This window comes from Sturnira hondurensis, unplaced genomic scaffold, assembly GCF_014824575.4.
Source record: "Sturnira hondurensis isolate 20B ecotype Veracruz unplaced genomic scaffold, ASM1482457v3 Scaffold0009906, whole genome shotgun sequence".
Taxonomy (NCBI): Eukaryota; Metazoa; Chordata; class Mammalia; order Chiroptera; family Phyllostomidae; genus Sturnira; species Sturnira hondurensis.
In genome coordinates, this window is record NW_028082537.1 from 1,689,387 (window position 1) to 1,706,241 (window position 16,855).

At 35.7% G+C, this 16,855-nt stretch overlaps 1 protein-coding gene across 1 annotated transcript in view; it reads right to left on the bottom strand.

The window, feature by feature from the left end:
- DNAJC1 (DnaJ heat shock protein family (Hsp40) member C1) overlaps positions 1–16,855 on the bottom strand; it is a 248,631-nt gene that overhangs the window by 123,865 nt on the left and 107,911 nt on the right. The window contains exon 7 of the mRNA XM_037058107.1: positions 8,729–8,819. Within this exon, the coding sequence (XP_036914002.1) occupies positions 8,729–8,819 (91 nt within the window). The remainder of the gene's footprint in view (positions 1–8,728; positions 8,820–16,855) is intronic.

The window sequence follows — 16,855 nt, forward strand, 5'->3', positions numbered from 1 at the left end:
AAAGGAGTTTGTTAACACCAAACAAGTACTGCAACAAATGCTTAAAGGCTTGATTGAAGAATCAGAGAATCTGAATACACAGATTACACCTACTGAAATTGAAGTAGTAACCAAAAACCCTGGAAAGGATGGCTTCACAGGTGAATTTTACCAAACATTGTGGGAAGAACAAACACCTCTCCTTCACAAACTATTTTTTTAAAATTCAAGAGGAAGGAGAGCTCCCAAGCTCATTTTATAAGGCCAGCATTATCCTCATTCCAAAACCAGATACAGACACTAAAAAGAAAATTAAAGGCCAATATCCCTGATGAACATGGATACTAAAATCCTCAACAAAATATTAACAAACCAAATACAGCAATACATCAAAAACAACATATACTATGATGAAGTGGGATTTATTTCAGAAATGCAGTGTTGGTACAACATTAGGAAATGAATAAGTGTGATTTACCACATACATAAAATGAAGGATAAAAACCACATGACCATATCAATAGATGCAGAAAAAGCATTTGAAAAATTTCAACACCCATTTGTGATAACAACTCTCAGCAAAGTGAGAATAGAGGAAACATACCTAAACAGAATAAAGGCCATATATGGCAAACCCATTGCCAGTATCATACTCAATGGGCAAAAACAAGTGTTCCTTTTAATATCAGGAACAAGACAGGGATGTTCACTTTCGGTTCTCTTATTCATCATACTATTGGAAGTCCTAGCCACACAATCAGACAAGAAAAAGGAATAAAATGATCAAAATTGGAAATGAAGCAGTAAAACTCTTTACTTGCAGATGACATCATACCGTACATAGAGAACACCAAAGATTCCACCAAGAAACTACTACAACTGATAAATGAATTCAGCAAACGAGGAGGATACAAAATTAATAACCAGAAATCAGTTGTATTTTTATATGTTGATGAACTAACAGAAAGGGAAATCAAGAAAACAATCCCATTCCCATTTCCTTTAAAAAGAATAAAATACCTAGGAATAAATCTAACCAAGGATGTAAAACACCTGTACTCAGAAAATTATAAGACACTGAAGAAAGCAATCGAATAAGATACAAGTAAGTGGAAGCACATACTGTGTTCATGGATAGGAAGAGTTAACATCATCCAAATGTCCATACTACACAAAGCAATCTATAGATACAATGCATTTCCTATCAAGATTCCAATGATGTATTTCACAGAACTTGAACAAATATTTCAAAAATTTATAGGGAACCACAAAAGGCCCTACATCGCAACATCGATCCTGAGAAAGAAGAACAAAGTTGGAGGAATCACTCTACCTAATATCAAACTACACTATAATCTCACAGTAATTAAAACAGCATGGTACTGACATAAAAACAGACACATAGATCAATGGAACAGAACAGAGAGCCCAGAAATAAACCCACACCTTTATAGTCAATTAATATTCTACAGAGGAAGCAAGCACATACAATGTGCTAAAGATAGTTTATTCAATAAATGATGTTGGGGAAATTGGACAGATACATGCAGAAAAATGAAACTGGACCAACTTCTTATACCACACACAAGAATAAATTCAAAATGGATCACAGACCTAAATGTTAGAACTGAAACCATAACCCTAGAAGAAAACACAAGGAGCAAAATCTTGGACATAGCTCGTAGCAATGTTTTATTGGATATATCTCCCCAGGCAAGGGAAACAAGAAAAATAAACATATGGGACTACATCAAACTAAAAAGTCTGTGCACAGCAAAGGAAATCATCAACAGCATAAAAAGACATCCCACAGAATAGAACATATTCACCAATACATCTGATAAGGGGTTAATATCCCAAATTTATAAAGTACTTGTAAAATGCAACACCAAAAAACCAAACCACCCAACTAAAAAATGGGCAAAGGACCTGAATAGACACTTCTCCAAAAAGAGGATATACAGATGGCCAACAGACCTAAGAAAAGATGCTCGACATCACTAAATTTTACAGAAATCCAAATTAAAATTACAGTGAGAGAGCATCTCACATTTGTCAGAATGGTTATCATCAATAAATCAACAAACAACTGCTGGTGAGGATGTGAAGAAAGGGAAATTCTTTTGAACTGTTTGTGGGAATGCAGACTGGTGCAGCCACTGTGGAAAGAAGTATGGAGATACCTCAGAAAATTAAAAATGGATCTGCCTTTTGACCCAGTGATACCAACCTGGGAATATGTTGGAAGGAATCTGAAACACTAGTTTGAAAGAACATAATCACCCCTATGTTCACTGCAGCATTATTTATAATCACTAAGATACAGAAGCAGCCCAAGTGTCCAACAGTAGATCAATGGATAAAACAACTATAGGACATTTACACAGTGAAATACTATTCAGCCATAAAAATAAAATTTTACCCTTTCGGCAATACCCATAGACCTGGAGGACATTATGCTAAGTGAAATAAGCCAGTCAGAGAAAGACAATACCATATGATTTCACTCATATGTGGAATCTACTGAACAAATGAACTAACAAGTAAAACAGACACAGACTCATAGATGGAGAGCAGGCTGACAGCTAATGGTGGGGAGGTTAGCAGGGGGAGGGGTTGAGTAAAAAGGAAAAAGGACTCATGGACATGGACAACAGTGTGGTGATAGCAGTGTGGCAGAGAGGTATAAATGGACTAAAAGGTAATGTGAAAATATACAATAAAGATTAAATTTAAAAATTACAAAGTAGAAAGGAGCAATACAGTGTTTCTAAATTCATTAATTCATTCAACAAATATTTACCGAGTACACACCACACGTCTGAAGTATTCCATTCTTTGAGGTTACAGTTATAAACAAGTCAAACAAAAGCATCTGCCTGCATGGAACTTTTAAATAAACTGATATTTTATATGAAGTGTATTAAACAGATACATTTCCAAATTGATAAGTAAAATTTTAGGTAGAATTTGACTAGCCATAAATGTTTATATAGTCTATTGATATAAATTATTTTGAATGATCTCAACTGGAAAATTAAATAAGACTATTATACTTAGCACATGTGTACTATTATTTGAAACATTGAGGGAATTAACTGTAAATTTATATTTGAGCTATTTGATTTTAAAAATCCACATTTTGTTATTTTATAGCAAAGTACCTAAGAAATAAACTATTTTTAGGATATTCTTTGCCTACCTATAAACCCTTGTGATTAGGGCTCCTTTTAGGTCTTCTTATAAATATGGCCCACAAGGTACAGAGTTTCTATTTGGTCAGGTTTCCAAATGTACTGGATGGAGCTAGTGACTGGTTATACGTCTTTTCATAAGTTATCTTAGACAGTACCTTCCCATCCATGAGCATCCTATATATTACCACAGGAAAAGTGTTCTCACCTAAAATGGAGCTACCTCTGCCCTATGTCCTTTGTCCTTTCCTTCACCAAGCCTTGATTCAATCTAATTATCCACACTTACATCTTGTTTTTCTCAGGAACCTGACTTTTCTAAGAAACCAGTCTTCCTTTGCCAGAGAAGATGAATGTTTCCCATCCCATGACTCTAAAGAGGCATGTTCTGTCCCCCACCTTTCTGTCAGTTTGGCATCCTGGGTGTGTCACTGGGCATGCAATGAGGACAAAACACATAAAAACTTAATTCATTTTTAAAACTGTTACTTGTGGAGGTATAAAAGAAGCAGTTGACAGTAGGATTTTGATTATTTGATTTTGTCTTTGTTCTTAAACCATACAAGATATAAAGAAAAAGGTAAAGGAAATGTTAAGTTTTACTTCTATTCTTCCTCCCCTTTTTTGTCTATTCAAATTTTAGCTTTTACAATCAATTTCTTTGTAAAATAATTGAAATGTATGTTTTTCCATTAATGATATGGAATGTTTCATGATAGTACTTAGAATTCACAATTTTTGGCTTAGAATAAAACTCATATAATTAGGAAGTATATAAAAGTGTTATTAACATTGATAGTCTTATAAATATTCAACTTGTTTAAAGCTAAAACAGAAAATTACCTAAAATTTTGTAATAAAGGAATAAATGCTAAAAAATTTCCAAAAAGGTAACACTCTTTTTGGCAAAAACACTTCCTAAAAGAATATGTATTTTTAAGAAATTACCCTTTTCCGGGGAAGGACTCACATGAACAAGTATAAAGGACACATGGACAATAACTAAGGTGGGGAGCGGAGATGGGAGGGAGGTGGGGAGCACTGGGGGGGGGGGGCTGGGAATACAAGAAAGAAAACTGTACTTGAACAAGAGTTAAATAAAAAAAATTTTTTTTAAAAGAAATTACCCTTTTCCTATCTCTCCCTCTAAAAATGCCATTTTAATAAAATCACCACACCCTGCCCAGTGATGTTCCAGGGACGCCCTCAGAGGATGATGCACAATCTCAGTAGTAACACAGATAGACTTGAGGGCAGATTAGCAATTAAGTCATGAAAAACAGGCAGCATAAAATAGCTATGTCTAATCTGCATGAGATGCATTTACTCAATTAAGGAGATGGAAATGTTATTATGAACTCAGTATTCCAATGGTGCTCTTTAAAATGAAGAAAGATAGGGGCAAGTGAAATGCACACTGGGGGATTTGGGGCCTTTATGTATTAATTCTAAAGTATACAATTCAGCACACTGTAATGAAGTTAACAAAATTAATTAAAAGATTCTTTGCATGTAACCATTAGATAGTATATTAAAAAAATACATGACAGTTTCTGACATTATTAACAATAATGTGACTGTATGTTAACATTCTTAATGTTGATACCGCTGTCTTTTCTAAATATACCACTGATACCAAAACGTGAGTAATAGAAGTCTTATTACTCAGAGCCTAGCATAAGTATTGTTTTTAATAGGCTTTCTAGTACTTAGTTTTTCTATTTTGAGTTTCAAGAAATAAAAAGTCAGTGGTGAATTTTCAAACTTTTTAGAAAACTATTACACATTTTTACTGGCACACAGAGAGTAATCGGATTTTAAAATTTGTGTTTCTCTACATAATATTTTTTATTAAGCAGTAATAAAAAATAAGAGACAATTATTAACTCTGAGAATTGCTGCCAAACTCATAGACAGAACAAAAATATTTGAACAGTTTGGAAAATGGTCACAAACTTTGAAAGGAAGTTTTTATATTATGATAAATACTTTATGTTTAACCCCTATTTTTGAAATTGTTTCAGTGTGCATATTTAATCTATTATTGTGAGAGAATTCACATATGCCAAAATAAGTGCTTACAAAAACTACATAAAAAAGCTGTGTGTGATAAAATAAATTAAGTTCTGGGGATATAATGTTCAGATTGATCACGGTAGTTAATAATAATATATAATTGAAAGTTGCTAAGAGAATAAATCTTAAAAGTTCTTATCATAAGAAATAACATTTGTAACTGTGTGTTACAATATGATAGATGTTATCCAGACTTACTATGGTGACATTTTGCCATATATGTATGCACATATATAACCATTATGTTGTCCATATAAAACTAACATAATGTTACATGTCAATGAAATCTCAAAGGGTTAATTTGATATATTTCTCTTTTGTTGTAGTAAATGTGACTTCCCCCTTTCTTTTGAACCAGTTTTAAAGGCTTAGAAAATTTTATGTAACAATTTTACTTAATAAAAATTATATAAAAGTTACATTTAGTTTCATTTATTCATTAATTCAATTAATTTAAGTAAAACTATTTCAACAACTGCTATAACATCAGTTTATACTTCAATCTTAGGTTTAATGTGACAATTGTTTGTCCACCCTTATTCCCCAGCACACACATCAGTCAATCTTAATATTTAATCATCTGTCATCCTAAGATTTTTTCCTCTAAATGGAAGTCTGCTTTAAACAATTATATGGTTGATTTGGATATTATTTTGTATTTGTAACTGATGAAACTTTAAAAAATATATATTTATTTTTATTTTTAAAATTTAATTGTTGTTCAAATGCAGTTTTCTGTCTTTTACTCCCATCCCAGCCCCCCCCCCCCAGTGCTCCCCACCTCCCTCCCATTTCCACGCCCTTTAGCTCTTGGTCCATGTGTCCTTTATACTCGTTCCTGTAAACCCTTCCCCTTTCCCCTGAAATTCCCTCCCCTGTCCCCTCTGGTCACTGTCAGCTTGTTCTCTATTTCAGTGACTTTGGTTATATTTTGTTTGCTTGTTTGTTTTGTTGTTTAGGTTCCTGTTAAAGGTGAGATCATATGGTATTTGTCTTTCACCGCCTCACTTATTTTGCTTAGTATAATGCTTTTCAGTTCCATCAATGCCATAGCAAACGGTAGGAGCTCTGATAAAACTTTTGAACTAAATTATATGCTCCTGAAACAGCATTCTGTGTAGGATATGTGCATATATGACGCATTAATATTCACAGCATCACATTAATTCATATACTCATTCACTATGTGCCAGGACACTGTATTTAATTCTGCAGGCACAGATATTAAAAAGAAACATTCCCTGTTCTAAAGCTTCCCAGACATCTGAAGGATACTAATAGGGGGGAAAAAACCAAAACCAAAACAAAACAATACCTAAACATGACCATGTTCTAATCCCCAGAAGCTGGAAATGTTTTACTTTACATGGGAAAAGGGACTTTGCAGATGTGATTAAGGCTGAGCACCTTGAGATTATACCAAATTATCCAAGGTGGTCTAATCTAATCACCTGGGTCCTTAAAAGCAGAGAATCTTTCTCAGAGTCTCTGAGAAATGATTGCTCAGACAATTGCCCAGTTATGCTCAGACAGAGATGTGACATCAGAAGAACAGTAAGAGAGATGAAACATCGTTGACGTTGAAGATGGAGTAAGGAGGCCTGGACCCAAGTAATGTGGAGATCTCTAGAAGCTGGAAAAGGAATGCAGGCAGCCCTGCTTGATAAATCTTGACTTTAGCCCAGTGAGTTCCATGTTGGACTTCTGACCCACACAACTATAAGATAATAAATTTGTGTTTAAGCCAATTCATTTGTAGCCATTTGTAAGAGGAGCAACAGAAAACTAATACTGGGATTAACTAGTTGAACTTTTTTTTTAAACACATCAGGAAACTAAAATTCTCAAAGGCACACATTTAAGTAGTAGCAATGAACTTTTGGATTTGAATGGGACATGATTCTTATCTCTTCTTTTTTAAAGATTTTATTTATATAATTATTTATTAATTAATTCATTCATTCATTTACTGAGAGAAAGGAAGGAAGGAAGAAAGAGAGGGAAAGAAACATTGATGCAAGAGAGAAACACTGACCAGTCTCCTGTCTCACATGGCCCGAGCAGGCACCAAACCCGCAACCCAGGCATGTACCCTGACTGGGGATTGAACCCATGACCTTTTGGTTTGAAGGATGATGCTCAACCATCTGAGCCACACTAGTCAGGGCTAATTCTTATCTCTTCTTGGAACTGGCCTGCAACCCAGGCATGTGCCCTGACTGGGAATCGAACTGCGATCATGTGGTTCACAGGCCCGCACTCAATCCACTGAGCTACACCAGCCAGGGCTCTGATTCTTATCTCTTCTTAAACCACAGTCTGGTGCCAGGGTGAAGGTAGAAACCTAGGACTTTCAGTACATGAAGGGAAATAGCTACCATTACATTTCTGTATATTGCATGTGTGAATTGAATGTGTGATATGCTAATACTACAATTGCTCTTCTGCAGTTTGATTGGGCCAAATTACTATCATACACTGCAGAACAGCTTTTACCACATATTCTCAAAAAGCACAAAAATTGTTTTGTAAAACTACGCATGCTGTCTTATATATCCACTTACAGGTGTAAAGTAACCAAATATTAATTATCTTTGCAGTGTCTTCTGTGCCCGGATTGGTACCATGTACACCGTGCACTTCACTAGGAATCTCAGTCTGTGGAGGGAATGAAATCTGAACCAAAAATGCTCATTTGGAATTTTTAAAAGATTAGAGATTTCACCTATGTGAATTCAGTCGACAAGTATTTATTGAGTACCTACTATGTGCCAGGGACTCTTTAAGATACTTGGATAGAAACTATAGCCTCTACCCTCAATAAACTTACAATCTACTGGGGGAACCAGATGGTAAAAAAATAAATAAATAAGTTAATGCTAAGTAGTGTTAAATGCTCTGAACAAAAGTAAAAGAATGTAAAGGGACAAAGTGTATACGTGTGAGAAAGATGAAGACATGAAAAATTAGATAAAAAGACCAGGGCTGGAAAAAATGCCTTTATGTTCCACTTTTCCTAAAACAAGCAGTAACTGTCTTTAGCATTCAATAGAAGACTTCAACATACTGGTAATTTAGTCAAGGTTTTTCATTTCTATAACAGTAATATGAATGAAACGAAGACTTTCAAAACAAAAATCACTGATTTCCCAGGTTTGCCCCTTACTACTATAGACTTGGCACAAACTACCAGCGACAATTATACCACTGGTGTATTTTAGGACTTTCTAGATTCTGGGTACTTCCTAGCTTATGGAACATGTTGATTTTATTTTATCTCTTTTTCTGATATTAAACTGTGGGTAGCTCAGTAATTACTAATACAGTATTTTCCACATATAATACATTAAATACAAGTAACTATTTGAGAGTGGCAAAGAAAACACAGAAAATTTAATTACTACTGAATTTAAGGGAAAATCCAAACTTAATCAGTTTTATGATTTTGTTAACACAATAAGACAATGTTTAAAACTCACTTTGAAGTGTTTCCAGTTCAGCTTTAGTCAACGCATCTTCCTTTTCCTTCATTCTTGTTTCTTTATATTTAGCATAAAATTGCCCAGCATCCTTAAAAAGAAAGTTACAAATAAATTAACATAAAAGTTAGTTTGCTTTGAGGTGTTTTCCACATAACTTCATTTTATATCACTACATTCTTTAAGAACTATTCTTCCTTTGTGTTTATATTGTCAAATTTTATGATGAACAGAAGAAGCTAAATAAATGCTTCTCTGCAATTTTGTTTTCTTAGAGAGCTGATTAAAGCAAGACACTGCATGAGTGTAAATTTAAATATTTTCTATCAGTTATAGAAGAGAAGGATCCTCTTCCTGTTTTCTTTCATTGTGTATTTTCTCAATACTGTGTATTACATGGAAAGAGAACAGAAAAAGATACTTATTTAACCAAATTATTTGTTATAGTAAATTGTATTACTGTACTAACACTATTTTCATATTAGTCCTTTAACTCTGAAAAATTTTCAAAATTATTATATGCAAATCTGATTATTAAACCTATATGATCATCTAGATAAAAGTGAAAGTTGTCACTCCTATTTCTACTACTCTTAGACACCAGTTCCTATCATGGAAGGTTGAGAATTGAGAACACAAACTGTATACAAATGCTTAGGTATCAAGATGTAGTGACTAAAGTCTCAAGAAGAGGCACATAGGAATGACTCAGCAGAGCAATGAAAAAAGGTTAGGCCTTCAATAACCACAGACATCGACGTAAACAAGTTGACACTCTAGGCATATGAAGCTCCTGACAATGAAGAAAACAAAAACACCATTTTCACCACCCCTTGACTCCAACTTCTTCTATTCTACAGCAATACTACCGACAGCTGCCAGGCCACACCGTGCTGCGCCTCCACGTCTTTGTGCATGTTTTGCCCCCCAGCTACAGTATTTTGCTCCCCCGACATTATTCTGAAGAACTCCTACTCATCCTAAAAACCCTATTCAAGCATCACCTCTTTGCAAACCTTTCTGACCTTCCCTAATACAATAATCTCTCTTGTATATTGCTTATGTATTGAAACTCACTTTTATGATTGCTTTAATCATACTATATTCATTCCTAGAAAATGAGACATTTAAGAGAGGAGTACTTATATGCCTAGAGCAAAGTATCTGGCATAAAGCAGGCATTCAGTACTGCTCATTGAACCAAACTAGATTTAATTAAAGAAAGAAATGAAGAGCTTGATGACTGATGTGGAACAAGAAGAGATGTATCAAGGTTAACTCGAGAGTAAGGATTTTCCATTGGTGTGCTGCAAGACTTTTTAAAACATGCAATACCTAAGTACTGAGTATTCAGTACTGATCTACTTTCCCTTAGACTATCAAATAAAAAAGACAACAGCTGACACAATAGCTGTCCTGTGTGAATGAAACAAAATTATGCCAGACTGGCAAAAACTACAGATAATTTTAGCAGGTTATGTGTGGCATGAGATGAAAAAGGTTCAAAATTGTTGCTCTAGGGTAACTTCCTAGGTTTTAAGATTCCTAGAGTAGATAAATCAGAGATCCACACGAGAAGGTCTTATTTCTATAGAAAATAAAGGAACCTAATCAATCCTTAGCTCTACCTCCATTCGGATATAAATGTATAAACACAAACTCTACCATAGGATGTTCTCTTTTCATCTATGACCATCCAACTTTAAGTTTTCTTCTGGGGTCTCTGTTACTAGGGGTTATAGCAGAACTCTTCACCTCATAATGAATTAGAGAAATAGGATTTTTCTAAAATCACTGACTTAATATATTATGTATCTATTATTTTTGCATTCTCACCTTTTATGATCCTACCTCATGTCTTCTAGGATTCCCACAAGGCTCCCACCAGCTGAATAATGGTGTAATTTGAGGGCACAGAAAGTCATGCACCCAATGAACTCTGTCTCCCATGCCCATATATACTTTAAATTTTAACACAGTTTTGTCTTAAGGTTTTATGGCCCCTTAACATTTCCTAGGCCTCTAAAAATATTCAACCCTGGAATGGTAGTATTTTATGTCAAACCATCAGTCATTTATTCCTTCATATAAATGAGTCAATGAGCATATCAGCTTCTTTCCTGAGAGCAGTTTCTAATAGCAGGGAAATGAAAAGGTCAGAAGATATTGGCTCCGTTAGGGCAGTAGGAAAGGGGACAGCATGTAAGAAAAGAAGGGCACAGATAAGCAACTTATGAGATGTGAAAGACACTAGACAAACAGGACAGATCTTGGAGCCAGACTACATGGATTAGGATTACAGTTTTGGAGGATCCAAGAGGATGGCAGAATGGGTGGATGTTACACTCATTTCTTCCCAAGACCAAGCAGGAATTACAACAAATATCTAGAATGATCACCCTGAATAACCAACTGAAGACTAGCTGAAGAGAAGTCCTATAACCAAGGATTTACAGAAGAAGCCATATCAAGACTGGTAGAAAGGGTGGACATGCAAGAAGGACTGGCCACACTCTCACAAGCAGCAGCTGAGACTCCAGAGGGATATTTCAGCTGCATAGTTTCCAGTGAGAAGTAAGGGGTCTCAACCCCAAGGTGGGCTCCTCAGGCCAGAACACCAAGGCAAGGAACAGTCACCAATATAACATCTGGCTGTGAAAATCACCTGGGATTCTGTCCACCAGGGAAAGAGAGAAGTCCACTAGTGCACCATCTTACCAGGCCAAAGCACAAAATCTCGATCACAGCCACTTACCCTAGGCTCTGGTGGAGAGAGGACAGAGCAGACCAGAGTCACGTGAGAACAGATTGAACTTTGTGGCTCTGGAAAGAGAGGTGAAGAGACAGCCACCAGGATCCCTGAACTGAGTTTTTCAACCACACTGTAGATATCATCTTTCTTGGCTGGAGCAGCTTTGGCCTAGGAAAATCCAATAGCCCCACCCTATGGACTCCCTCTCACCCCACCCTGTGCAGTTTAGGTCCTGCTGAGGAATCAGCTACCTTGGCTGGGGTGTATGGGTCTGAGAACACTTGGTGGGTATCAGTGACTGGATTGTGTGGCAGTCATTCCCCTTACTTTCCCATGAACCTGATTGGTGCCTCCTCTTGGGAGATTTGCTAGCCCCACCCTCCTGACTTCTGGTGGCTCCGCCCTGCCCAGGAGGTCTGGGCAGAAACCAGGACAGACTGAGTTGCACTGGTCTGGAGTTGCAACCATTCCCATGACTTTCCTCTGGGTCTGACTAACACCTTCCCATTTTGATATCCAACAACCCCACACTCCCAACTGCTGGTGGGCCAACCTGCTGAAATCAGGCTACACAAAGAATCTGAGACAGACTGAGTTGTGTGCTCTAAGATGGGTAACATTTTCCCCTCACATGCCCAGATGGTACAGAGCCCTCCATTCACACGGCCAAATCTTGGTCCCTTTGGGCCTGATAAATTGTGCTGGGTTTACCCTGACAACTCCCTGAGATCCCACCACACCACAAAGATGTGCAAGCACCCAGAAGGTGTCAGCCAGATTTGTTATACCCTGGGACATTTGCTGAGTGGCTCAGAACAAGCACTGGCACCAGTTTGAATTTGTGTCAGTCTGGTGAATACTACTCACTCACACCTGGTGACTCACTGAAACATATTTCATGCAACTTGAGTACCATGAGAGACTCTTTCTGTGACTGAGCCTAGCAGGCAACTGGCAGGTGGAGGCAGATGAAAGCAGATCTCCCTTGGGACTTTTGCTGAACTGTTGCCAAGCCCATTACTACTAAAAGCCAGCTTTGGTGCAAAGCTTGGTCTTTTCTGGGTACACGCAGGACCAGCAGAGGCAGCTACTAACTGTGGATCAGTTTGTGGCTCCAAAAAGATTGCCCAGGGTAAGTCATATGCAGTGTTGGATATTGGTCTGCACCAGGAGGCCCCAGAATCAACACACTCAGAAGCCAGCTTCTGAAAATATCAGAGCAGAATCCCATTACCTTCACAAGCAGCATATCCAAAGAAAGATCTTGGTAGGCACCAGACCCTACTGAGGCAAATTCTGCTTCATGTGGTCAGCACCTGCACAGCATCTCATACTTTGTGGTCATTGTTGATCCTCAAAGTCAGCCAACTTGAAGGTCAACATGATGAAAGAATGGGCCAATAGCAATCAAGACTCAACTGTAACAGGAGGGGCCACATAACCAACAAAATGGATATTCCTAGAGTACTCGGTTAGGTCAATCAAGGATACTAAGCCACTGGGTTGCACAGTACACCTACTACATAAGGTCACCCTACCAAGACTGGGAGTCATAGCAGATCTACCTAATACATACAAATGCATACAAAATGACAGTCAAAATGAGACAAAGAAACATGACTGGAATGAAAGAACAGAAGAACTCTCCAGAAATATAGCAAAATGAAATGGAGGCAAACAATTTAATAGCTACGGAGTTTTAAAAAAAGGTTATAAACATGGTCAAGGAACTTAGAATTATAAGGAACTTAATGAGAATTACAATAGCATGGAAAAGGACATGGAAACCATAAAAAAGGTCACAAATGAAGAATACAATATCTGAAATCAAGAATACACTGTAAATAATAAATGTAGGTTGGATGAACCACAAGATCCAATCAGAGCTTTGGAAGATGAGGTAGCAGAAAACACCCAATCACAGCAGCAAAAAGAAAAATGAATTGAGAATTGTTTAAGGGAAATTTGGTTTTACAACACAGAGCATAACACCATGTGCATCATAGGGGTATCAGGAGGAGGAGAGAGTGAGCAAGATATTAAGAACCTATTTGAAAAAAACAATGACTAAAAACTCTCCTAACCTGGTGAAGGAAAAAGACATACATACAAGTCCAGGAAATATTAAAATCCCAAACAAGATAAACCCAAAGAGGCCCTCACCAAGACGCATCAAAATTAAAATCACAAAGCTTAAATACCAGAAAAGAATCTTAAAAGCAGCAAGAAAAAAAAACAGTTACCTACAAAAGACCTCCCATAAGACTCTTTGATTTCTCAACAGAAACATTTCGGGCCAGAAGGGACTGACATTAAATATTCAAAGTGATGAAACACTAAAACCTAAAACCAAGACTACATTGCCTGGCAAGTCTATCATTTAGAATTGAAGGAGAAATAAAGAACTTCCCAGACAAGAAAAAGATAAATGAGTTCATTGCAACCAAACTAAGAAATGCTACAGGGCCTTTTTGAAAAGAAGAAGATAGAAGGAAAAGGAGAAGAAGGAGAAAAGAAGAGGAGGGGGACAAAGAAGACAGAAGGAGGAGGATGGGGAAAATGTGAACAATAAAATGGTAGCAAATATATATACATATATATAAATAAACAATTAAATTAAAAAAATGAACTACATTTTTGTACTACAATGAACTACATCAAAGACATTTTGATGCTTGCCAGAAGGGAGGGGACTTGGATGAAAAAGGTGAAGGGATTAAGAAGTATAAATTGATAGTAACAGAAAAATCATGTTGATATAAAATACAGCACAGGGAAAACAGTCAATAATATTCTAATAACTATTTATGATAGCAGATGGGCATGAGGTTTATCAGGATGATCACTTAGTAAGTTATGCAATGTTTAATCACTGGGGTGCCCAACTGAAACTAATATAATATTGTATGTCAACAGTAACTGAAAAAGAAAATAACTGAAAACACAAAATGGAGGAGTAGAAACACAGTTAAAAGAGTAAAATAGCAATAAATATATATTTATTAATAATCACTTTGAATGTCAATGACTTAAATGTTCCAATCAAAAGACATAGGGTAGCTGAATAAATAAGACAACAAGACCCACATATACACTATTTATGAGACCCACCTCAGAATGATACACAAAAACTAAATGGATGGAAAAAATATTTCATGCAAATGGAAAAGAAAAATAAAAGGCTAAGGTAGCAATACTTATTTCTGACCAAATGACTTTAAAACAAAGGCTATAGTAAGAGACAAAGAAGGACACTGCATAGTGATAAAGGGAGTAATCCAATAAGAGGATATAATCCTTCTGAACATTTATACATACAATATAGGAATACCTAAATATAAAGCAAATCTTGACGGACATAAAGAGAAAGACTGACAGTAAAGAGTCACTGCAGAAGGTTTTAGCACCCCTCTGACATCAATGGATAGATCTTCCTGACAGAAAATCAACAAAGAAACAGGGGTCTTAAATGCCACACTAGATCAGATGAATTTGATATCTTCAGAGCATTTCATCCTAAAGCAGCAGACTACATTCTTTTCAAGAGCACATTCTAGGGTAATCCACAGGTTAGGATTCAAAATGAGTCTCAATAAATTTAAAAAGGTTGAAATCATTTCAAGTATGTTCTCTGAACATAATGTAAATAAAATTGGAACTCAATCACGAGAAACAAATAATGTGTAAAACAAACACATGGAAGCTCAATAACATGTTACTAAACAATAAAAGGGTTAACAATGACATCATGGGAAAAATCAAAACACACCTTGAAGCAAATGCATATGAGAATGCAACAACCCAAATGGAGGGGACACAGAGAAAGCAGTCCTATGCAGGACATTCATAGCATTACAGGCCTACCTCAAGAAACAAGAAAAGTCTAAAAGAAAAATCTATGTTACATTTAAAGGAAGTAGAAATATAAAAACAAAGCCCAAAGTGACTTAAAAGAAGGAAATAATAAAGATCAGAGCAAAAATAAACAAAATAGAGTCTGAAACAACTATATAAAAGAGCAATGAAAGCAAGAGCTGGTTCATTGAAAAAAATAAAGATCAACGAACCTTTAACCACACTCATTAAAAACACAAGAGAGTGGATCCAAATAAATAAAATTAAAAATGAAACAGGAGAAGTAACAACTGACACCAAAGAAATATAAGGGATTATAAGAAAACATTACAACTAAATGCCAACAAATTGAACAATCAGGATGAAATGCATAAATTCCTAGAAGCATACAATCTTTTAAAACTAAACCAGGAAAAAGCACAATATATTAATAGACAAACTACAACTAATGAAATTGAAGGAGTAGTCAAAAAACTACTAAAAAACAAAAGTACTAAACCAGATGGCTTCATAGGCCAATTTTATCAAACATTCAAAAAACACCTGTCTGTCTCAAAATATTCCAAAAAATTCAAGAAGAGGGAAGACTCCCAAACTCACTGTGCCAGGCCAATATCATCTTAATTTGAAATCAGATCAAGACACTTCAAAAAAAGAAAATTACAGGCCAATATCCCTGATAAACATAGATGCTAAAATCCTAGACAATATATTAGCAAATCAGATTTTGCTATACATTAAAAAATTCATACATCATGATCAAATGGGATTTATTCCAGGAATGCAAGGTTGGTTCAACATCTACAAATCAATAAATGTAATACACCACACAAACAAAATGAAGGATAAAAAATACATGATCATATTAATAGATGCAAGAAAAGCATTTGATAAAATTCAGCACCTATTTAGGATTAAAAAAATCTCAGCGAAGTGGGATAAGAAGGAAAATACCTCAATATTATAAAGGCCATATACCACAAACCAAGTGCCAACATCACACTATAGGCAAAAACTCAAAATGTTTTCCTTAAGATCAGGAACAACATATGAATGGCCATATTCAACACTCTTATTCAAGACAGTATTGAAGTCCTATCCTCAGCAATCAGACAAGAAGAAATAAAAGGCATCTAAACTGAAAAGGAAGAAATAGAACTGTCATTATTTTCAGATGACATTATACTGTATATAGGAAATCCCAAATATTTTACCACAAAACTACTAGAACTGATAAATAAATTCAGTAAAGTACTGGGATACAAAATAAATATCCAGAAATCAGTTGAATTTCCATACATCAATAATAAGCTATCAGATAAGAAAATTAAAAAACAATCCCATTTATAATTGCATAAAAAAAATCCCACCTAGGAATAAATTTAATCAAGGATATGAAAGACTTGTACTCAGAAAACTGTAAGACAGGAGAAATAAATGGAAGAAGATACAAGTAAGTGAAATCATGCTTGTGGATGGGAAGAATTAACATTGTTGAAACATCCACACTACCCAAAGGA